At 38.0% G+C, this 25,324-nt stretch overlaps 1 protein-coding gene and 1 pseudogene across 2 annotated transcripts; both read left to right on the top strand.

Annotated features, from left to right (window-relative positions):
* The first annotated feature begins 279 nt into the window (after positions 1 to 279).
* Positions 280 to 7,340, top strand: tusc2b (tumor suppressor 2, mitochondrial calcium regulator b). Of its 2 annotated transcripts, XM_042756025.1 has the most exons (3): positions 280 to 439; positions 2,270 to 2,390; positions 2,484 to 2,831. In XM_042756025.1, exons 1-3 carry the CDS (start codon positions 288 to 290, stop codon positions 2,547 to 2,549), a joined length of 339 nt encoding a protein of 112 aa, XP_042611959.1. In that variant the 5' UTR covers positions 280 to 287; the 3' UTR covers positions 2,550 to 2,831. The 2 variants fall into 2 exon arrangements, with proteins under 2 accessions (XP_042611959.1, XP_042611960.1); XM_042756026.1 differs by lacking the exons at positions 2,270 to 2,390; positions 2,484 to 2,831 and adding an exon at positions 7,063 to 7,340.
* Positions 7,341 to 12,524: 5,184 nt separating this feature from the next.
* LOC122144834 lies at positions 12,525 to 14,274 on the top strand (annotated as a pseudogene).
* Positions 14,275 to 25,324: the final 11,050 nt, after the last annotated feature.

Raw genomic sequence — 25,324 nt, 5'->3', positions numbered from 1 at the left:
CTGTCATGTTTTAAGATGCTATATATGTTAATGCTGAGGTGAGAATTTGATATTATTTAGGGTCTAATTAATCAACTTATGATGGATTTCCCTTTAATAATATGTTTGAGTGGGAAAGCAGAGATCCCAGGTTTCCCATGTCATAAAGAGCTGCCATATTTCATCATTATCAGATCAAATGTGTCAATATTTAACACTATGAGTTCAGTAACAGATTATTGTTTCTTCTTCCAGAGCTGTACGCTGTCTGAGTGTGACCCGAGGCGGGAGGAGATGCTCTGCAGCCCATGATGGGTGGCAGCGGGTCTAAAGGTAAAGGCTACTGGCCGTTCTCAGGTTCAGGTGGCGGAGATGAACCTGCTAAAGACGGCCAAGAGCAGAGCCTGGCCCGGGTGCGGAGCATCCGAAACGCAACGCCTTTCGTGTTTACCAGGAGGAGGTAAATATAACCACAGCTCCTGGCATGTGACTTCATTTCAGACAGCATAACTGGACCACTGTGCCTTTTACACTGGCAACAAGAAACAGATAATCTGAACAACAGACATACTTGAGATTTTGAAAGTAACATTTTCAAACTGTTGAGAGTCATTGAGGAAACTGGACCTTTGGTATAAAGTAACAAATAAAGTACAGTACATTATTGCAAAATAAACCCTGACAGGGTGATCTGTTTTACATAACTACTCTTATTTGTAAATTTTTAAAACGTAATTAAGAAAATACAGATTTTTCATTAGAGGTCAGCCAATTTATGTTTTAACCCTTTAACTATCACCCCCCAGTTTTTTAAAACAGGCATTAAAGTGCACTATCCAAACTTAAATTGTTGTAATTTATGAACACTTTGGAATATAGACCTAAGGTTGGTCTCTTTTTAAAGTTTAAAATTAGATTAGTTTTTTTTTTAATTAAATTATTGTATAGTTATAGTTGTTTAAGTTTAATTTAAATAAAATGTGCTATATTAATTTTATTTTATTTATTATAAATATTTTACATAACAGGTTTTACTCTAAAATTGGTATAAAATTAAAGCCTTGTGTCTAAATAAGTTATGTTCCAAATTTGAAGTTGATATGAAAAAAATTGACATTCCTGTGAGATTTTATTTAGGGTGTCATACCACAAACAGCCACCAAAACTCCTTTGAATTTTGTTTAATGAATTTTTCTCTAGATTTCTCTGTCAATTTTACTTCTATCTCTTAATTAACCACCAAATATGGAATCCTGAGACTCAGACCTTTCCAATGATATGTTTGTTGCCAAGATTATAAAAAGTTTTGATTCTAAAAAGACCGTAATGCATTTTGTAATATGACACTTGACACTGCCCACTAAGGGGGAGGAGACCGCCATAAGATTTTAAAGTGCCATTTCCATGGTAACGCAATGTCACAGGATGAATCTTGGGCTTCTAAGCTTTCAAGTGGTATATAATGTACATTCTTTATTGGTATACAATAAAGAATGAATATGAATATGAATAATTTATGATGATTACTAAAAGATTTTAAAGAGAAAAAGGACAACGACAAAAAAAGAGCGCCAAGCATCCCACATGTGGGACGGTGACAGTTAAGTGGTTAAGTGTGTGACAACTGATATGCACAACCAATTTGAAATATTTAATCTGCTTTTTGAAGGAAAGGAAAAAAAGTAATGTCAAACATTTATGCAAAACAATAAAAAAAAAAGTATTTTTTTCTGAATCTTTAATTATTACATATTTTCTGTAAAAATAAAAACGAAGCGGCCTAGTAATGAAACATGCATTTATATGCAAAATATTAACTATGCTAGAAATTATGTGCATTTCTTTATATAAAAAATTATATGTAAACATCTTTAGCATGTTTATATAGAAAAATTATAGAAAATCTGCACAGTGGAATGCACAAAATGACTAAGAACAATAACGAAAATTACAAATCTATTGTTCTACTTCTATACAACACCATAATTATAACAATAATGGCACAGAGGAACGACATTCGAGGAATCACTGTCAGAACAAGTTTTTTTTCAGCTAATGAACAATTAAAAATATTGACAGCCAATCAGAGTTGATCCTGCTATTAAGAAGGCAACCATTTAAAGCGGCAGATGACAAAACCGCAGCATGCGATTATAATAAAGTCAATGTTATTGTGTGTTGTTGTGGACGCTAATGTAGTTATGGTTGTTAGTGTGAACAGGCCTTAAGACTCAAGAAAAGGTATTAAACGTTGCTTATTTATGTTTTCTAACTTGTATCCATGTTTTGACTCTTTGTACTTCGACGAGGATGGCGACCTTGCCCACGAGTTTTACGAAGAAACCGTAGTAACAAAAAATGGCCGCAAGAAAGCCAAACTAAAACGAATCCACAAGAATCTCATACCTCAGGTTAGTCAGCATCGTAGTGTTTTGTGAACATTTGCTGCATGATTTAATCGTTTAATTGTTATGATAAACATTTTATTTCAAATTTTTCTGTAGGGAATCATCAAGTTGGATCACCCTTGTATCCACGTCGATTTTCCGGTAGTCATCTGTGAAGTTTGATGCCGTCGGTGACCTCTTGCGAAGAATCCGTCCCCCTTCATTTAACTCCCACCCGCTGGATCCCGTACACGCTTGCTGTGTAGTGCCCCCTTGTGTTTGGGAGGGCTTGATGCGTGTACGTGGAACCCCGGCAAACGAGCTGCAAGATGCTCCGGCTGTGTGACTGAGAAGAGGCTGCGGTCTGACAATGATGTCCTGACTCTTTATGTTTCCTCGTAATCATCCACATGAAGACTATTATGGGCTGTACGGCCAAGACACTAATGTGGTTTGTGTACGAGTGTCGAGTTTGTTTGTATGTGTCCATAGAAATAGAGAATATTTAGCGATGTTTGACTTTTATCGGGAGCACGTTAAGAAGGAGTCTTGAGAACCTTCTAGAACGTTCTGTTTAGAATTTTGAAGAAGCCCTTGGAAAGAACGTTTTGCATTTGAATGCTTTAATTGACAGGCTTTGCGTAAAAAGCAGAGCTTCGCAGATCATCAGGATGAGATGTTCGTAGAGGTAATGCAATTAGGGTTAGTACAAAAGTGAGTAAAACTACAGCCTGAATTTTGCATGTAGTTCCTATAGAACTGATTCTGCTTTCTTGTCAGCCAGTAAGAGAGAATGAATGGCTGTTTACTATGCTGTGACTGGAATTGCTGCCGCTCCTTGATTGAACGGTTTAAGGCACTGACTGACACAGTGCTGCCAGTCACTGTGAGAAGCCCCGCCCCCCTCTCACTGTCGTGGCCGTCTTTATTTATTAACAGTTGAAATGACCAGATGGAATTAAAGGAAATACCATGAATAAATGCACATCAAACTGTTTGTCTATTCATTCGGTATTAAAAAAGAACATTAAGTGAGAATTAATGTAGGTGAGCCCTAAATTCTACCCAAGTGGTGATTTAATTGAGGTGATATTACTATATTCATTGTCTAAAAATGTTTATGAACTATTCCTACTATTAAATATTCCATAAAATGTGATGCATAGGAAGTGACATCATTTGGACCCGTCTGCAGACTTAAATCTGCATTAACTTAATTCTATTTTTCTTATTTCTTCTCAAACAAATTGCATCTTTGACTGTATTCATGTGGACTACTTGTGTATTATTGTGATGTTTTTATCAGCTTTTTGGACTTATTATAATGGCACCTATTTACTGCAGAGGAGCTATTGGCAAACCAGTGATGTAATCCTAAATTTCTCCAATTTTTTCTTTTCAGATGATGAAACAAGCTAAATCGGTATTTTTTGATGGACTAAGAATGAGTACATTTCAAACAATTTTTTATTTTTGGGTGAACTGTTACTTTAAGTTGTCACTCTAGAAAGTAAATGAGGCCTAAGGTGAGTTAATGTTGTTTATTTATAGTGTTTCTCAATGATCAGTTTAATTGCGTTCCATACTTAGCCTGCAGCACTAGTTTATACACTTAAAGCTATTTTATCTCTCCACCAGTCACCCGTCTTTTCCTTCTGCAGTCTGTTTTTCCTCACTGTCCTCTTGTCGAACTCTGTTTTTTTTTTTCCACAGGACTGAACTCATCCTTTGCTTCCTTTCCTTCATGTTCCATCCACAAACAAAAGAGCATGTTATCTTCTGCTTGTGGGAACTTTTATCATTACAAAGACCGTTTTCCAGCAATGCAAATCACTGAACAAAGGCACTGGCAGAAACTCAGGAAAATCATTTGGACCTAAGAATAGACTAATTTACAGTATTGCTAAATCAAGCCTCACTATTTATTGCTTAAAGAGATTTTAAACAAACCACTAACACTAAAGACCCGTTCAAACCAAGGAGATAACAACTTAAGTTTTGATAATCATCCTTTTTGAATGAGAATGAGGACAATTACTGCTTTAACGATAACAACAGAGGAACTTTTTTTTTTTCACCACCATTTGTGCTACAAACATTAATGATTTTATCAAATCATTTGGCTTGTTCTAATTAAGAGACTTTCAGAGGATAAAATGAGCAAATAATTCCCATCATAGAGACTTGGGTGGGATTTACTGACTCTGGCCAGAACAGCCACCTAGCAACCCTTTAGAACAGGCTAGTTACCACATAGCGTTGCACTAATAACAGCTCAGAATGCTTTAGCAAGCAAATAACATGTTTAACACTTTCTTCAACAAAATGTTCACCGCTGTATTGGATCTACATTCCATATCCATGATTCCATCTTTAAGGAACCTCGGTCTCACACCCACCCACCCATATTCCCAGTTGGGACACTTATTCCTGCTTGATTTCCTGAAGATTAGCTGTTATTTCCATGGAGAGGCGAAAAATGAGCAGTGATGGCTTTTAGTTGCTGTTTCTGGAGACTCGTAATCTCTCTCATATGAGTTACTCAAACTGCTTCAGTGCATATGAAACAATTTTATATCCTAAATCTGCAATCAAAACTCCCACGTTATATTTAACTCAGAATTACATGGAAAGCTTCCATCCATCTCGGGCTGTGCAGCTGCATTTAGCATTAGCAGAAAGTATCTAGCAGTGGCTTCCAGGTTAGATTTGCATTAAATTCCAGAGCAATGTTATAGTGCACAGTAAGCATGAAGCTGCACTGCATTAACCTTCAATGGAGCATGAGTGAGTCATGCAGAAACATACAAATGAACTCGTAAACGTAGCATAAAACAGTTAGGAATTGTCATGAGACTGTGCTGAATGTGCAGTATCTCTTGCTGAATTACACTTGCAAAGTGTTGTTGCATAGGCTACTACCATTTGAAGCTTTTATCAATGCATACTATATATTATTTAAAAAAACAGTAGGCAGTATGTATAAATATAGTATGCAAATATTATATGTATATAAAGTGTTTACCATTGCATATTGCGCACCAGTGTTACTTTAGGATCACTGAAATGCTATTATAGTTTTATTAATAGTTTCAACTAGTTTTTATTTTCATATTGTACATTTTAATTTCTTTTTTTGAAGTTTTAGTAATTCTTTTTTGTCATTTTTTAAACACATTTTTTTATTTTAGTACATCAAGTACGACCTGTTAACTAGCTGAAATAAAATATATATTTCCAAATATTTTGTTTAATTAACGTTTATTTAATTTAAATGAACATAAATGTTTTTTTTAATGGTATTTGTTAACTATAATAACCCTGCTGTAAACTGCTTCAGATATTATACTTATGTATATCATCTGAACATAGCCGTTGAGAGTGTTTGTAGGGCTGATCCATCGATGTGAGCTGGTCCTCCTTAATTACTTTCATATGATTCTCAGTAATTAAAACCTCAGGCTCATTAGGCAACAGCGTTCATATATTTCAAATATTTAGCCATGCGAACAGGAATGTTTCCAAACTCTCGGGTTGTGCTGTAAATGTTCCTTAAGCCTATAAATTTTGCTTTATGGTAAGTTTGTAACATAGAAAAATAAACATCCCCCAAAATGCTGTTTTTTTTCCGTAAATTGGATTGTTTAGAAACATTCACGCAGCCCTTTTCAATGACGGTGTCCTTGGGCTCCGTGAACATTCTCCCGGAATTGACGCACAGCAGCCTGATTCTTGCAGTGCCCAGGCGTCCATGTCCTGCTGGGTGGCAGTGACCTTCCTTCCCCTTTCTGAACACTGACTGTACTGACCAACAGAGTCATGAGCCCTGGGAGAGGAACAGGCTGATCAAGGGGAAAGATTCGTACTCATTCCATTCACTGACACAGGAAACAGGTCAGTGAAAGTGTGTGTGACTTTAAAGGAAACAGATTTGGAGAAATGTAGCATTGCATCACTTGCTCACCAATGGATCCTCTGCAGTGAATGGGTGCCATCAGAATGAGAGTCCAAACATCCACATGTAATCCACACCACTCCAGTCCATCAGTTAATGAGAGTTAATGAATAAAGAGAAAAGCTTCTTGTTTGTAAGAAACAAATCTATCATTGAGGCATTTTAACTTCAATCTGTTGCTACCGGCTAAAATACGAGTCCTCTATCCATAATATTGCTCACTCAAAATTCATATTTTAGGCCAGAAATATCTGGTCAGTGCTTTACAGGCATGTGTAACTAGAAGTGTTTGTATTCACATACTTGCCTTGGGTTTATTTTAGGCCGAACTCAGCCTCAAGTTGACTGAAACACATCCTCTTTTCTTTCATGAAGCAGAAAAGGAGTACTTAGAAGAGTGTTCAGGCTACTCTTCTCCATACTAAAAAATGGGACAATAAATATTTGGAATGAATAAAATATAAATTCTAAAATACAAAAATAACATGTAAAATAATATTATAACATATTACTTATTAATAATAATAATTTAGTTAAAAATCATAAATTGTGCACTATTCCTTTAAGGAACTTAAAAGCCTGATGCATTTTATTATGTGTCAGTTTCGGTCAGTACCAGCATGTGTGTGTATAATCAGATTCAGTGTTTTTTCCTATCCATTTTTTTCAATAAAGTGCCATGTTATTGCTGAGGTCAAGAGTTTTAAGGATTCAAGTCGTCTCTCTTGTTTTTACTTACAGGTCTCTGTTCTTTGCTTTCTCTGCAAAACCCCCGAAAGCCGCTCCTGAGTCAGCAAAGAAGAGGAAACAAGAGAAAGGCATCGAGGGCAGTTCAGCTGTGTTTACTGGCTTCGTCAAACTTGATGATCGCTTCGCTCAGACACAGGAGGTCAGTTATCGATCTTCTGATTAGTGAAGACAGAGCTGATTGATTTTTACTCTATTCATCACTCTAAACAAGCCTTTCAGACTCCACTGATGTCATTGTTTAAACCATGAGCCAAATTTTTTTTTGGGGGGGGGGGGGGGGGGGAGTTTTTGTGCCATGGACAAGAATTATAAATCAAAAAGTTTTTTTTTTTCTTTTTATCTTGACTTTCAATTTTCTCAACAGCAAATAATAAAATGAGTGTGTTTTTTTTTTTTTTTTGTAAACTGTAATAACTATTGAAAATTGCTAAATTCTAAATTCTAAAAGTAAAAGATATAAGTCTTGGATATTTGAGATTTAAATCAATGGAAATGTAGCTTGTACAGATGTAACAATCTGTATTTTATGGTATTAAAAAAAAAAGGCAAAATAAAATAAAATGTTGTGTCAATAGTGTAGCAATGTTTGCACAAACCAAGTCAAATTTGCTGCTGGCCAAACCAGGTGACCAACTTGAACCTGTTGCGAAATCTGCGTGGGAAAATCTTTTGCCCTCACGAAAAATTCTGGATTGCGTAGATTACTATTAAAATGACTGGATTTCACCTGTGAAAATTCTTTGAACAATGGTCAGTATGACTGCACTTTAAAGCACCTTTTTTTTTTTTTTTTGATAAAGTAGTGATGCAATAGTGGACTGATAATATACTAACACCTGCTGGTGTGGATGCATGAAGTTTTTGCTTTAATAATTCATATGATTGTCAAATGAATTATAACATCATATGATCTCTATGAGGGACTGACCCACTTTTTTTTTACATTTATCAGACACTTTTATCCATTATTTTAGTATCATTACTATACTAAGTATTTATTCATATTTTGAATGTTTTTATTTTTGTTTCCATTTTACTTGTAGATAAAGTTTTCGAAATTTTGTTGTTTTAAAAATGTCTATTTAGTTTTTATTCATTTTTATTTCAGTTTTAGTAACTATTAAATAAGATTAAATAAGTTGTAAATCCTATTTATTTATTTATTTATTATTATTTAATTTTAACTCACCTAATTACACAATATCAGTGAAAATCCTTCACAGTTGTATCTATCCTTTCTTTATAAGAGGCTGTAGTGGTTTTGGACTCATAACATACTGACACCTACTGGTGTGGATGCATGGAGTTTTTGCTTTATTAATTCAGTCATACCCGTTGTCTATCTCCACGAGGTACTCTCCACAAAAAAAATAAATCAGCTTTTTTTTTTAAAAAAAAACATTTATCAGATGCTTTTATCCACCTAAATTGATTGAAGGCACATATTTTATCAGTATTTATATCCCCAGGGAATGAAATTCATGACCTTAAGTGTTAATAGTGCCATATTCTACTATATATTTTTTTTTAAGTACTATTAATTTTCTTTTGCTATAAAACGTTTTTAATGTAGCATTCTTTTTTGCCCTCTATCTCAGCCACCATCTACAGTTTCATCACTTTTCACAGTGATTTATTAGTTTTATTATACCTGAAGTTCTGCTCAGAGGTGGGGAGTCTTCTATATCACCTTGGCCCAACCAGAACTGGTGAGCCCACATGGGGTCTCCCGCAGGGGACTGATCTGAGATCTAAACTTAAACCCACCTCAAATCCAATACTCAATCACGGTTAAGATCAGAAGTCTGGCCAGGCTCCCGGGGCTGGTGGCGTGGTGGGTGAGACGGGCAGGAATGTGTAGGAGGTACAGGGGGTGTGGTCTCTCCCCAGATCAAAAACTAGTGAGTCTCTCTTTAAGAAGCTGGTCCATGATCAGTGACAGGCGAGCTGAAGCAGGTGCTACATCTCTACACACAGAAAACTACTGACCGGACGTCTGTCTGCTGACGGAGAGAGACAACCTTATTTCAGGCACAGTGAGTAGTCAGCTTTTATTTGACATGGCATAAAATGATGTGTTCACTGCTGTTTGAAAAGTTTTTCTGAAGAAAAATAATTTAATGTACGTTGGTGTGTTAAGCTACATTTTAAAACTCTAACCAAATGTAGTGCCTACATCATAGTAATATAGATAATAATAGAAAAAAACATGGTATCGCCCTGTACAAATATATTACAAATTTTAAATTCTGTCCATCAGACATAAGATTGTCGTTTTTTAATCAGAAGACATTCAGTAGATTTTCTAGGCCTGCTCTTTTTCCTTACTATGAAAGCTGCAAGTCTTTTGATGTCATATCATAGTCTTTTGGACATATGACTTGAGAGAAAAAGACTCAATCGAAGTCAGGTTTCATGCTACAAGTATTTCCCCTTTCCATATGTGAATCCCAAATGCCACGTGGGTCTTTTTCTAACATTTTGCACAAAGTTTAACATCAGTGACATTAAAGCTATCACTTTTCCCGCCTCTGTTTTAGTCATTTTAGTACTTAAACGAAACAAAATGTGAACAACAACATAAATAAAATACGTTGAGTTTTTATTCTCTCTTTTTTATCCTTCTGTTTATTTTGTTTTATTTGTTTTTTTATTTTAATAGTTTATTTAGATTTTTTTTTTTTTTTTTTTTTTTTTTTTTTTTTAGTTTTTTAAAAACAGTTGGCCATTACATTTCGAACGAAGAGACCACAACTGACGAATAATGCAACATACACCCTGTCAAAAGTCAGATGGAGAGTCACCCATCTCATGTTTTCACCTCACATAATTAGACATTAGTGGTGAAAACACTCACAGCTGCAATACGCGTATGATCTCTGTTTATAAGATGCTGTAAGGGTCTGTGGTGGCTCTCACCGTCCTTTATTAGTACAAGATGTTTTTTAGGATTGAGGTATTCTGCCGGAGCCGGGGACTCGTCCGGAATGTCTGCCTCCTGCTGCGGACAGAAGCAAACCATACACGAACGTATATTCCTCATTTGGAGGGACCAATGCATATTTTCAGTTCTAGGATGAAGCATCGAAACTGGATTTGACATTTTAGTTGTGACGTTTTTCGTGACATCTGCCGTTCAAAGACGACATCAAAGGTGACCCCTTTGGCCTGCAGCTGTGGGTGGTTTTCCTTCTGTCCGCCCCCCTTCCATTCTCCACTAAATGTAGACTCAGAACTCCCTATAGCACTGACCGCCACTTGTCATTACACCCATCTTCACGTGTAACACATGGAAACAAGGTCTTTCCGGGAGGCCTTTATGTTCTGTAGGGCGTCCTATAGGGGATTCGTAGTTTGAGGCTGAATGAGCTTTTGTTCTTGGAATGTTCTATGTGAAACATTAGCAAACATTTGCATCTGTAAAGAGCAAGGGGTTCAATAGGCTTTCTCATGGTGAAATGTGCTTGCGGGCCAGAGGATGTTGAGACATTAGTGAGGTCGGCTAAGATTGTTTTCGTAGGGTTCATTCACAAATACTTCATCAGTTTCAGGTGAGTCAGCAAACAGGATGGTCCCCAAAGCCACAGCGAAAGCGCACTTCCCTGCAGTCAGCTGGACTTCCTGTCTCTCAAAGGTTAATGCACAATTCCGCCAACACTACCGGCTATGTTGCGTTAACCACCATGGTTGGCTTATTTTACCGTTTTAATGTACTGTTTTAAAAATTAATGTTTTAAATCTAAGCTCTAAAAAGGAATAGAGTTATTTTCAGTGCTGACTCATTAGCTTTTTTCCAGAGTAGTCTAAGACAATAAATCAAGAGTTTATGGTAGCCTAATGTAATTTCACAAAAGATATTGTATTACTGTGATTTGTGTTCAGAAACATGGTATTTAACATGATACATGTCTAAAAAACAACAACAACAAAACATAGTAGATTATTACCTAATGATACCGCGTTTCAAAACCAACAGTAGCCTAGTCTTTTTTAATAGTCAGAGTCCGGAAAAAAACTATTAAATATAGCCACTGTTCCATCCCTTGTGAAGGAAAGAGGGGTAAATTTCATTCTCAGAATGATGTTCGGAGTGAAATGTGATATGTGGTTAACACAAGCATCAGGTGCATCAGTGATTAAGATGTATGCGACGGCCTAAAACAGAGAGAGTTTTTTTTTGGTCATATAAAAAGTATGCATCTTTGGTTGCATGAAATTATTACTTAAATAACAAACACAACAACATACTGCGTTTTGTATCACTTCATAAAAATTATATTTTTTTTTCAGCCCCCAGAAGGCTTTTATTCATATAGAGTAGATATTCCCAGAGGGTGCATGAATTCTGAATGTTTAAATGTCATAAATAATGAAAAATAAAAAAATGTCATAAAAACATTTAAATGTCATCAATATATTTTTTTTTTTTTTATATATCTTATTATATATATATATATATATATATATATATATATATTATATATATATATATATATCGATACCACCACCATTATAATAGAAGAAATACACCATTAATTGGTACAATGCACTTGTTGTGTACGTGTTTTTACATTGGTTCTTATATTTAAAAATATCTGCATGTCATTACATTTATAATTAGAGCTATTCCTTACACCTTAACCCACACTTAAACTTCCCCATACCACCAAAACCTGTCCATAACCCTTACTTGTATCCCACATCCATAGTAGCAAAAGTGTTTTGCCAGTACAATATTATAATAATAATAATTAAAAAAAACTTGTCACTTTTAGACTTGCGCACTATTCATTTTACTTGTGTATCATTGCTTTGTTGCTTTGACTTTTGATTGCTTCCATTGTCCTCATTTGTAAGTCGCTTTGGATAAAAGCGTCTGCTACACAATGACTAAATATAATGTAATGTAAATGTTTATACGGCTCTAAAACTCATGCAGGTCTCTCGGCTCGGTTCAGTTGAATTGCTTCTTGGTCCTTCAGCCCCCAGCGACGAGAAATCCGGACTCAACCCACTCGCTATGTAGGGAGGGACAGTAGGACCAAATTTAAGAGAAACTCCTCTGCGTTTGCACCGAAAGTAAACGACTTTGGCAGATTTATATAGACCTTAATCTGTAATTTTTTCATCGTATTACATCGAGTGGTCTCAAATTTTGACGTCACAGAATATCAAACTGCGGTCATTTATACGAACCCGCACCCCTCTTATCCCACAACCACATTCATCAATCTTAGGGCCGAGATCCTCACACATTCAATCGCTGATCCAGATGAGACAGCCTGAGCACGAGCGCTACTCGCGCAAACCGCGAACGGGGCGTTTTTCAAAGACGTCGAAACAATGAAAATAGACAGTTTTCGTTTTAAAATAGCGATTGGGATTTTGTAGGTATGCGGTGTTGGCGTCCGCTGGATGGATGGGGTGGACGCTACGTGGTAGTTTTATGAGTGATCGGACCGGTGTGCTGAGCGGGTTCAGTCCGATCTAAACAGGTCAGCGTTTCCTCACAAACAGTTTACAGTTAGTATTTGTAATAACTGTTACTAGAATATAATGCGGAAGCGGTTTTGTAACACTCCACTGAACATGATCCGACTCGCATGCTTTTGAAACAAAGTTTAAAACGTTCTGTGGAATGCACAAAATATGAGTGCTTATCGTTTTGTTTCCTTTTGTTCCATTTCGAATGTCAGAACCGGGCGTTCTAATAATACCAAGGTCCTGGGTTCCATTCCCAGCGATCACTTGTACTGTAAAAATATATTTTTAGAAGCATTTGACAAAAGTTTTAGTAGGTGGCAGAATGTAAATGTTTAATTTTTTGTGTAAGTATATTGATAATGTAACAGTGAAGTAATCATGTTAATTTTAATGCTTGCAGAGAATGTGATTATGCAATTGGTTGTTTGTATTAATAGCAAGTTATATTTTGTTGCTTCCTTCCTTTCGCTTATGGTAAAGTTTCCTTCCACCACTTTTTTACTTTTAAAGCTCAGCTGGTAGAGCATTGTTCTAACAAAGCCAAACTCATGGGTCGATTCCCATGCATTATCTGTTTTTTTCTTATGATTTTTTGATAAAGTTGTGCAAAATTCATAATTGTAAGTGCTCTCATTTATGTATAATGTAACAGTGAACCAAACTGCACGTGAAAATGTGTTAAACATGCTTTAGAACATTCAAAGTGAGTTTGAAATTGTATTAATTGTAGTGGTTTTCTGTATTCTTAGGTCTGAAATGAGAAACATCACACATCTATTCGGGGAGACCCGACCTCAATGGGTCCCTCCTGGCTGCGGCTCTTGTTTTCGATGCTCTTTGGGACCTGTTTAAAAGCACAGCAGTTAAAAAACACTAGATGGCCGCTGTATTCCGGCAAGCCTTTGCTTTTGGCCTGGAACGCCCCTACAGAGGACTGTAGACCTCGACATGAAGTCACCTTCCAGTTAGATCAATTCCAAATAGTGGCGTCACCGAACGAGGGCTTCACCAAGCAAAATCCTCACCATTTTTTATCATGACGTTTTAGGTTTGTACCCATATTTTGAGTCGGACAGCACTGCAGTCAACGGCGGCCTACCGCAAAATCGCCAGTCTTACACAACACCTAGAACGGATGCCTGAAGGGCTCAAGAAGTACATCAAGGACTCGACAGTGAAAGGCCTCGCTGTGATCGCCTGGGAGGAATGGCGGCCCCTCTGGATACGTAATTGGGGCCCTAAAGACATTTACCGTAATCGTTTTCGCGACAGTTAGTCGCTGAGAAAAACCCAACGTGGCCTCAAGATCAGGTGGCCAAAGTGGCCCAGCAAGAGTTTGAGCTTTCTGCACGTAAGTTCATGTTGGAGACACTTCGATCGGGCCAAGAACTTACGGCCCCAGCAACTTTGGGGTTTCTACCTCTTTTCCTGATTGTTACAATCACAATTACCAAACTAAGAACTACACAGGCCGCTGTCCGGATGTGGAGGTGACCAGGAGACAACGACCAACTAAAGTGGCTGTGGATGGACCGAGTTCAGCTCTGTATCCTTCCATATACATGGCAAAAGTGCTGAAGGACCAACCGGGCCGGACGCCAGTTCGTACGCAACCGGGTCAAGGAGGGCATGAGGTTGGCTTCTGTTGGGAATGGGTCAGCCAGGCCTGTGTTTGTCTACACACGGCCCACTTACCAAAACAATCCCTCCAGCTTCTAACAGCAACCCTCTTGATCTCCTGCTGCTGACAGAGGTGAGATTTTCGTAAGGTGGATGCTTGTGTTGCTCTTGGTGTGGCAGTGTTTGATTTTCCTCAGAAAGAGTGTTAATACTGGACCAGTGTGGGTGCTTGTTTGTTGAAGTTGACCTGGACCATAAGTAGTCGTGCACAACATATTGGTATCATATTAATAATCGGTCAATACTAGGGTTTTTTTTATTAGTTTCGGGTGATATTGGATATTTAATTGTTGCTTATGGTTATTTGCTCTATTTTTACATTTAGATTACCTTTTCCTTCATCTAACACTCACTGAAAGATAATCTTAAACAAACAAAAAAAATTATTACACTGGTGAATGTAATATTGGCAGATCTCAAAATGAATATCCATTTTTAACAATTATACTGTATATTATAATTTTGAGGCTTAAACTTGGGACATTTAAATAATGGAATTTGATTTTCAGTTCTTTTATTTTATTTTAGATAAAATATACATTTTTTCTTTTTTGTAATTATTGGCTATTTATCGGTTATCGGCCATTACTTGAAAATAATTATCGGCTTATTAGTATCTGCCAAAATCTTTTATTTGTTATATATATGCAGGTCATGATATGTTGCATATTACATATTAAATCTGTCATACATTTTTTATTGTTTTTTAAAATTTAGGATTAGTTGTAAAATAAATGAAATAAAAACATTTAAAATGAGCACTTTTCCTCTTTTTAGTAATTTTTTTTTCTAATTCTTAAATTATATTATTAAACAATCAAGCATAAAACACAACAAACTAATTTCAATAATTTTACATTCTACAAGTAAGTTAAACATTAAAAACATTATAATGTTTGGTATGAAAAAATTTATATTCATTTTGAGATTTGCATTTACAGTTTTATAGAGTGTAAAATTATAAAATTAGAATATACATTATAAGATTACATTGTACAGTGTTAAATTATACATTTTTTAAAATATAAAGTGTTTTAAAATGAGCATTAACAATTAAATACCTAATTAAAACGTTTCTAATATTGGCCAATAACCGATATGGTTAACTGATATACCGATATGTTTTGCAGTCTAATTCTAGTCAATAGTAATTTTGTTGACGTTTTAATCTAAAGGGACACTTATTGTAGCAGTTCCTGAGGTAAGTAAACCTGAGATCAGTTTTTGCAGAATTTAAATGTTCCACCCTTTTGGACACCAGCCCAGATTTTTATCCACAAAAATTTTTAGAGGCAGGTCCTGCAGAGGCAAAACCCAAAACCTGAGCTACATTTGTCCAGCTGAACCGATCTTTGTGTTTGGTTTGTTGCTTTTGTTTGTTTGCTGTTTGGAGGGAAGTTCAGCTGTTTATGAGGTGTTCGTATTTCCAGGAGTGCAGTGTCATAGTGGTGTTTATCCTGCTTGCTCCTAAATATAGCAAGCACAACATGCAGATCTTCTCAGCTTTCTGGAGACAGACTCATCTGTGTTCCTCATCGAGGTCTCCGTCTTCTCTGTAGTACAAATACCACAATGCCATCAGCAGCTCGGAGACACGTGAAGCCCTGAGTTTTACTGAGCAGGTGTCTGAAGATGTTTACCAACACACATTTAAAACGGAACCTAGCAGTTTTAAGTTCGGTATTCAGGTCAACTCGCCTGACAACGACTAAATGACCAATATGATTCTTAATCAATGTTTTCTTTAAAAATCGATCCAGAAGTAATTATGAAAAGCATTATACAGTGCATTACAAAATGTTTTTACAAAATAATTAATTCAATTAAATTCAGTTCAACATTTATTTGAATAGTGCTTTTCACGATACAAATCGATACAATCGTTGCAAAGCAGCTTTACAGAATATTTAGGCTTTATCAGTGGGGACTGTCAAGTGATGTGTATATGGCAGAAATGAACAGGAAACAAATCCAATTAGTTGATGACAATTATCTGACAAATATTTCCTAATTGAGTAAAAAAAAAAATGTGTAGAAAACAGATTTTTAGTCCACTTAAAAGAAAAAAACTACTTTGTTTGGTCCAAATTGGTTCCTCTGATTGAAAAAACACCCATTTAATATGTTTAATGGTGTATTGAATAGGGGTCAAATGACTGCAAACAAAATGTGCACTTTTCAAATATTTATTTATTGTTTGAATTTAATATTAATAGTGTATGATTTAATATAAAGTGTGTATAAAACAGCCATTTTAAATGTACACGGTATACATTTTTTATTTTAATATTTGTAAATGTAATATTTAATATCAATTGTAATTTCATATTATATTTTTTAAGTTTAGATATATTTGTAATGGATTTTAAATATTTGTGTGATTTCTGTTTTCAAATCATTTTTTAAATAAATAATATAACTATTCATAAATATATTTATATACATTATATAAATAATAAAAACAAACTTATTACTATAAATATTAATATGATTTGTAATTTTATATATACATATAATGATATTACTATAATTTATAATACAATATATAATGATATATATATATATATAATATTTTACAAAAATAAATTATAGCTATCAATTTGTAAAAAATTACAACAAAATAAATAAAAATCGTTGTAATAATTTTGTGTCTTAAATGTAAACTCCCAATAACATCTAATCATAACTATTTCTGAGTTAGGCAGACCTTAAGTAACCGTCCATACGGGGTCACCTACGCTGGTCCACATGACCGTCTGTAAAACCTGTAGTCTGTAGAGTAATTCTGGTCTGTTTCTGAGGCTGAAGATCACATAACATCTACACGGATGGATCTGTGTTTCGGTGTGGATTGTAAGTGTTTTCGCTGTTTGGTCTCTCAGATTGCCAGTGTGTGTGAGTGATTGCTTGTGTTGTAAGGGAATGATGAGGTTTAGTGTTTGGGGTTCGTCAGACGTGTGTGGAGAGCCTGAAGTGCTGTCCAGGTATAAAAATACAAGCCAGCCAATTTCCAGCGGCCTCGGAGGAAAACACTACACTTGAGCGCGAACAAACTCACTTGATGGGAACGGGTTCTTGATTTTGTCACATGACCGTGTTCAGTTAACAGCCTTAGGAAGGGCTTTTTTTCGTCTGAATATACTCTGCTGTACAATCTTCACATTAATTACACTTTAATGAATGTAATATGCATAACGGTCATTACGTTTTACGGCACAGTTCATCAAACTCTCGCCACAATTTACTGTGATATATTTAGTTTAATTTACATGAAAATGAAGAACTCTAAACACAAATCAGCAAACAATAAAATATTTTCATTTATATAATTATGATAAAAAAAAAGTTTTTTATTCTTTCTCTTTCAGTTTATATTTTTGTATATTATGATTATTATCATTAGTTGTCTTTATTTTGTAACTCTTATAATTCTAAATTAGCATATGTGATAATATATCATTAATAATTTTTATAATTTGATATTAATGCTTATTATATAAGACTTTAATTAAATTTCATTGTTATTTTCTATAATAACATAATTATTATGATTATTAGTAGTAGTAATATGTTATCTTCTTGTGGTTGTTATTAATAATTAATACTTTTCATGTGTATTATCATCATGTATGTTTTTTATACTAAATTTTATATACATTTTTTATTATATAATAAATCACAATGTTTAATTATTCTATATTTATTATTACAAACAGTCATACTACTACTTATAGTTATTGCTGTTATACTTTTTGATATTTTATAATAAATGATAAATTCCTAAGTAAGCATTTATTAAGTGCTCATATTATAGTTGGTATTAAATACCTAATGACACAACAATAATGCCAACTAAAAACTCCTTTTCGCGATTTGATACCCATCATGTCTGTCGTAGAGAAGTGCAGTGGATTCATGTCATCAAGCAGAAAAGTTTGGGGTTGACGTCCGTGTCTGCGGAGCGAGATGTGAAGCGTAGCAAACAAAAGCCAAAGAATGAGCGAGTGATTGTCACACTGTAATTGAAAGGCTGAAGATGAAGTGTTTGGGTCAAGAAAGAGAACAATAAGGCACTTGGTGTGCATCACCGATGCACTATGTCCAGTTCTACAAATGCGAACGATTACCAAACAACGCGCGCATGATGTGCACTGTTCTAAACACTCACAGACGCTCTTTGGTGATGCACTTATTTGTAAGGTCACGGAGAACCTTTTTTCATTTGTGAAGCGTTATCAACCCTTTTTTCTGCTTGCTGACCAGATCCACATTTGTGTTGAGATGAACTATGATCTGTCCTGTCTGCGCAGATGGACCTGGTGTTCGACCATGCGCTCGAGAGCGTTGGCGTTTGGGTGTCGCGGGCGTCATCCTCTTGGGGCGACTCCAACTACGCTAGCATCATGTAATTGTGGCTTTTAATCAAGCGCTTACTGGCCTCCTTCACATCTAAGGACACAGCAGGTTGATTCCGTTGGGTTTTTTAATAGCAGATTAGAACACTCGGGAAGCTCTGAACGCACAACGTGAAACATACAGAACACTAGTGTCTTACCCCTTTGAGCCTCCAATCAGAGACTTTCTCTCTCTCAAAACCTTTTTCTTAATTCAGGTTTTTTTTCTGCGCTCTTTCCTTCACAAAACTTTAATTCTCTCTAAAAGCAACACAAGTGAGAGAAAAAAAAGATGGGTACATCTAACATTCCAGTAGTACCAACATCGGCCGCCAGGTGTCACAATCAGTATGCATGAAATGAATGCACTTTTAAACCTGGTGGCCGATGTTGGTACTGCATCTTATGCTCATAACCATTCTCTTAGCTCTCTCTCTCTCTCTCTCTCGTGTTGTTCTTGGAGAGAAAACAAGTTTTTTATTGAGAAGAGAAGAATTTAGATATTGAAGAGGTATTAAGTGTTTGGGTTTAGGTTGGGGAGGGGAAACTATTTTTTTTATTTTTTTTATTCATTTTTTTTTTTTTTTTACATTGCAGTTCAGGGCTTCTGTAGAATGCAGAGTGATATATAAACATTAATGATCTTGTACAATGAGTCTGTTATTATCAGAAAATAAACACTGACCTTGACATGAAGTGGTGGTGTCTTTTAAAAACCATAATGAGTGTCTATTTAGTGACTGACAATATATTGATACCATACATTGATTATTTATTTATTTTTTTTGTTAATGTATTGCATACTAGTTTCCCCATTTTTACTTCTCTTTCAGATTAATTTTATCATCATCTAACATTCCCAATTAAAAATTGAATCTTAAAAACAAAAATTATTTAAAAAAAATTAGTAATTTAATTAGTAAATTAATTGTATTTTTTATTGTTTATTTTTAGTTTATTCAACAGTATTTATTACAACATTTCTTTCATTATTTGTCAGGCATTTATTGCTCTTATTGTTTATACATAATGTAAATGAAAGTAAACAAAAACAGCTGAATTTAAATATTTTACACAATATTTAGATATACAGTTATTATATACACACACACACAATTTTATTTGTTTATAATTATATAAAAAGTATAGTTTAGTGTGTTTGTATATTATTAAATGACAGTTTTTATTACTCATTATAATCATTATTAATAATTATATAAAAAAAAAATGTGTTAAAATAAAAATTATATTAAAATGAATTACATATGTATGTTTTGTGTGTGTGTTGTATATATATATATATAGTTTTGTATATTCAAATAAGAAAAATAAACAAGCCGGTCTACACACCAAATATCTTTGGTATACAGACCTTGTTTATAGTTATACATATATGGATAATCTATACACAATAATAAATTACAATTTTATTTAATACTTTGCAAATTAAATTAAATAATTATCTATATATATATTTTTTATTTAATTTCTTTATTTATTATATTATTTGGGTTTCGTGTTATACCATATTTTAAATCAAAATTAAAAAAAAAACAAAAAATCAAACATTCTTACTCGATTGATTTTAAGACACAAGGAGAAGTAGTTTCTTTTATTATGTCACATGCAGCAATTAGGCAAGGCAGATCATCCAATGGAAATAGATCAAATATTGGCCCAATGAACGTTCTTAGCGATTAATGATGTGCAAAGAATACTTGGTCTGAATTGCAAACCTAGAGAGGTACGACAATAAGGTCCTAACATTTTTGAGGAATGATTCATGGTCCGCCTTGGTATTCTTCCTTTCGTTCCAGCGGCGGCGTCCAAGGAAACTTAAATGCACGTACCTGCGGGGGAGGGCAGTTGGACAGTTAAACCACCCTGTACAACGTTACGTCTAGCCGCAAGGCCGAAGCAAGTTGCAGCCGAAAACCTCTGTGGATTGTCGTGGCCGAGCTGCCTTTCGCATAAGGTCCCAGCAACGGACGAGTGACCTGACCCTCAGCTCCGATCAAACAGCATGCAGCCTAGAGCAGTGCAGGTGACAAGCCCCGTGTGGCTGACCCAGCAAGGCTCTAGGGGGGGCCAGAAGTGGGTATGGAAGAAGAGGCTTGAGCCGAGTAAAGTGACGAAGTACCAAGCGGTCGAGTTGCTAGAAACGGGTACGTCGCGGCGACGCACTGCAGCCAGCAGAGGAATGCTGGGAATAGATCTGTGCTCGTCTGACCCACGTTTTCTTGCAAGTTCATGGGGGCTGTTGGGTTTCCGGCTAGTCGCTTGATGGGGTTCCGGCACCTGATGCAGTTTCAGTATAAAGTTCTCAAGCAATGCAATGGTACGTTCAGCGGTGAAGGAATGCCTCTTTTGTTTGCTATGAGTATGGAACAGAAATGGAGAAAGATGAGCCTGCTGTCAAGCGAGGCCGTGATACGGTCTGTCTTGGACATAGTAATGTACACTGACCACGCGTGGTATGTGCCGTCAAGGTGGGTTTATAATGGTCTTTCTGTTCGGACGTGCATGCTGCCCCACTAGGCTAGGCGAAGGTGTAATGGTCTGTAAAACATGCGACAAGTGCTGGACGTTTTGCGTTTGTGTCGATGTTTTGTTGGATTATTTGTTTTTAAATGAAATGTTTTCTGTTGTATGTGTGGCCTGTTTTTGGAAAATTATTATATGGTGACTAAGAAAAAGAATTTTTATGTGGTTGGTTTCCGCTTGTCAAGGTCAGGAGAGCACGTTTTTCGAGTTTTTTGTCCTTTCTACCGCCGTTAACAACGCGAGAATATGGTGGACCGTGGAGCTATGCTGGTGTGTCAACGATGACAAGCTCCGCTGACCAAGTACAAGTGTTTGTGAACTTGTCACGCGTGACTTGCCAAGCATTAGTCATTTAAACCATCACGTTAGAGGTTGTCCAAAGCCCCGGTGGTATGAAGGTCGGTCTTATACACAGGTTGTCACTGGAATCCAACATTCAACGAGATGAGAGAAATTTATTACATTGGCGTTAGGAATCAATGAAACGCTGTTTAAGGAACATTGTTCTTAGGTTATGTGGTGCCCATGGGGGTTCATGTGGAGTGCATGAATGGGGGGCATTGGGAGCCACCAGCGCAAGGAAGGCGCTAAGACCACGTGTGGAGGGTGGTGGCGGTCGGTCAATCAGTACGTGCAAGGGGTAGGATGGACAGCAAAGTGGATGACAATTTGCCGCGGGTATGCGCGGGAGAGTGTGCGTGTCGGCGCATAAGTGTGCTTGAAGAAAAAGAGTGGGTGATGTGTGTACAAAGGTAATCTTAAGGAATAAATGACCAGATAACAGAGAATGTCGTTAAATGCTAACCTGCTTGCGATATATCGAAGTATGGGCAGAACTCTGGTTTGTAGGGAGATGATCCAACTCGTAAATGTTGTGTGGGGAAATGCAGGTGGGAATTACAGACTAGGTGAAGGTGCGGTATTCGAATATGCCGTCCCGGGGGAAAGGCGAAGGTCACAATAGGGCATAATAATAGGAGGGACGTGTATCAGGATAATTAGTGGTCAGTGAACCACATCCAAACAGTGGACCGGTCTACAAAGAAAAGAGATATAGATTGCTCGCCAAATGAAAAGCCACGTGGGAGGGGGGCATCAGTGTAATGGGTATGTAAATATAAGATTGATGGTACAGTGTGGTTCGTTGGTAACCAGGCTGAGTGTGCCCGCCTAGAAGGGGGGGGGAAAATAGGTGGCAGCGGGACGGGGGTGGGGTGGGATGGCAGGGACGTGACAGTAATACGATCCATCGGTAAAAAATAAATTCGCAGTGCGATGGGGATATAATGGCTCAAAACGTGGTGGGATCTCAATAAGACATAAGCAACAGGGTGTAAGGGCAACGGGACAAAAATAACACAGTTGGGGAAAAAACGGCAGTACGGGGGAGAAAAAGGAAAGAAGGGCACCAGGAGCTGTAGGGCCCACGAATGCAGGTGGCCGGGAGCAGGACTGGGTGATTGATTATTCGTCGGCCAGTGTAATCTGGGTGGAGTGGAGGGAAGTGAGGACTTGCAGTGCAGGTGGATGAACAGAGGGGGAGGCGCAGACCACGGTGCAAGTCGATTTGGAAAATCGTGTGACTTCGGCCAAGAACATGAATGGGAAGGCCAAATGTGCAGCGAATCTGACGGGCGCAACCAGACAGGAGGCCGTGCCCCCCGGGGTTTTGCGCGTGGGTGGCGGCCGGGGGGTCACAAAATCCTGTGTTTTGAGGCACAGGGTTTCCCGCGGTTTATGCGGAACGGGGCAAGGGCGGCGCTTTAAGGCCCGGGGGGAAGAATACTGGAAAGGCTTGTGTGTCATGGCAGAGTGTTGTGGGCAGCGGCAGAATAACCAACGACGACCATCATAGAGCTACATTGGGTTTGGGGGGTCCGTGGAGGTGGGGGGTGTTGGGGGAGATAAGGTGACGTTTAAAGGAGGTGTAGGCACACGAGAAACCAAAATGAAAAGGCGGTCAGGGACAAACGCGTGCGTGGCGGGCAAGCAACCTAGGTAGTGGATAGGGAAAAGGGCAGATTTGGGTGACCAGGGATGTTTGGAAGAACCTCACAAGGGCAAACGGCAACCTTAAACCGCAGTGGTGTTCTTTGCATACACGAGAACAGTGTGAGTACCAAAGGGCGCGGAGTGGAGCGGGTGCGCGTGGAGTCGTTACGCGATAAATGGAGGTTGTAACGGATAAAGCGCTGTCCGGCCTCATATTTAAGCCGGGGTTTGGTTGACGCAGTCAAGTGAATGGTCTCGAAAGTCTTCGTTGTAAGATGTTTACAAGAAATCGCAGACATAAAGTCACAAGTCGGGCGGTCAGGGTGGGGTAATAATAATGAAAAGGTTTTGTAGCACACACACAGCCAGTAGGTTACTAGAAAACCATTGGCGTGAACAGGGCTGGCGGTTTGTTTAAGAGGGCCGGATAAAAAACGGGCACTATTTTTTGTTTGGGGGGAAACAGGGGGTGGGGCACGGAAGGATACATATGGGGCCCCGCAGCATCACAGTGAGCACACACACCCGGGGGTTTTCGCCCGCCGTGGGGGGTCTGAGGGGTCCGAGGGGCCCTGCTGCCTGCGGCGGAGGGTAGGCGGACGGGCCAAAGGGAACATGAGGCGGCGTGTGAAACGTGCAAAGGAGAAACCGCGTGTGATGTGTAGGCACAAAATAACAGTCAACCAGACAGCCAGGCGAACGGGAATACATACAGACCCGCAGGCGGATGCACGCGGGGGTCGTCCGGATATATATATATTGAAGAACCTGGAATCTGTGGCTCAGACTGCGGACGCAATCGCAACACGTCAGGCTCATAGCCGTATACAGGGCTATCGTATTAGCAATGTAGGAAGGGGCTGTCTGTTTGCCTCGGGCACAAAATCGTTTTGCTTTAATCAATGAATAGAAGTGTCAACTCATTTGCTCACTTGTGAACCCCGGAGGAAAATTAACCATTGTTTTATGCATAGATAAAAGTTTCAGCATTGTTTACCCCCATAGTTATTACATGAAAGACTACCATCCACATAGCATAGTTTTTCTCGCTGCCTCCTATTATTCTCCAGCACAAAAAAAGGTTTGGCAATGGCCATGTCAACCGTGATATACCCGTGGTGCCCCCCCTTCCCGTTAAGTTCTCCTTCATCCCCATCTCTCTTGAGAGGCGCAGTAGCGTTTCCAGAATGGGTCATAACAATGCCCTTGTTTTTATGAATATAGTAGTTCGCAACATCATCTAAATAGGACGACGTCAACTTAACAGCCCAAGGAAAGGTAGGTCAATGGAACCGCGAGGTACTAAAAAACCACCGGAGACCATCGCACGCGTTTTCCTGCTTGCCACAGGCGTGAGACCTATTATGTGGGTACGCATTACGCGCTGCGCTATTGACACAACATGCGCAATAATCAATGCTCGGGGCAAACGTTTCACGTGACTGTCAATGGGGGGAGGGGGCGGTAGGATTGGAGGTAGGTACAGGGGGGTCGTGTATATGTTGTGTGGGTAAGTGCTAATGTACAACACCCCCCCCCCATGTACAGCTGTCCTGTTATTGCATATCGTAGTTTGGTGTGCATCGTGCTTAGTTCCCGCTAGTTATTTTGATTGTTTTTTAAAATGGTATTACGACATAACATCTGGTTTAAAAAGGGTGTTACACTCTAAAACTCGATCATGGAATTTCAGATGTTTTTCCGGGGTGGTTTTTTTTTTTTTTTTTCCTGTCACCCAGTGTAAAACTGGAATCTAGGGGATGTATGCTGCTGGCGAAGATGTAAATGTTGCTGGCCTCGTGTCAGCTAGTGTGAGTGTTTCATATCTGCTGTAAATTACATGGGTGTTACATGCAGAGGATGACACTGCCTCCGCACCGGATCTGGTGGTGTTGGGGGGCTGTTGTTTGCTGGCCACAGTAGCTTGCTTTATCACGCTACATGCCCTGCCATGGCAGGCAGGGGAGCATGAGAGCCAGTGCTGTGGAGGTGACCGTCCGCGGAGGGATTCTTAATACGCCGCCTCCTCCTCTCCGGCCGCACGCCGTCCCAACAGCAATCACACATCAAGGGTCTGCCAGGGACCGGACCGACTGCCCGGGGACCTCGCCGAGGGCTCTTCTGTGCAGATGATTCTCTGCCTGTTGGTCAGCCCTGGG

This window comes from Cyprinus carpio, unplaced genomic scaffold, assembly GCF_018340385.1.
Source record: "Cyprinus carpio isolate SPL01 unplaced genomic scaffold, ASM1834038v1 S000006773, whole genome shotgun sequence".
Classification (NCBI taxonomy): domain Eukaryota; kingdom Metazoa; phylum Chordata; class Actinopteri; order Cypriniformes; family Cyprinidae; genus Cyprinus; species Cyprinus carpio.
This window is presented reverse-complemented; position numbering and strand designations above follow the sequence as displayed.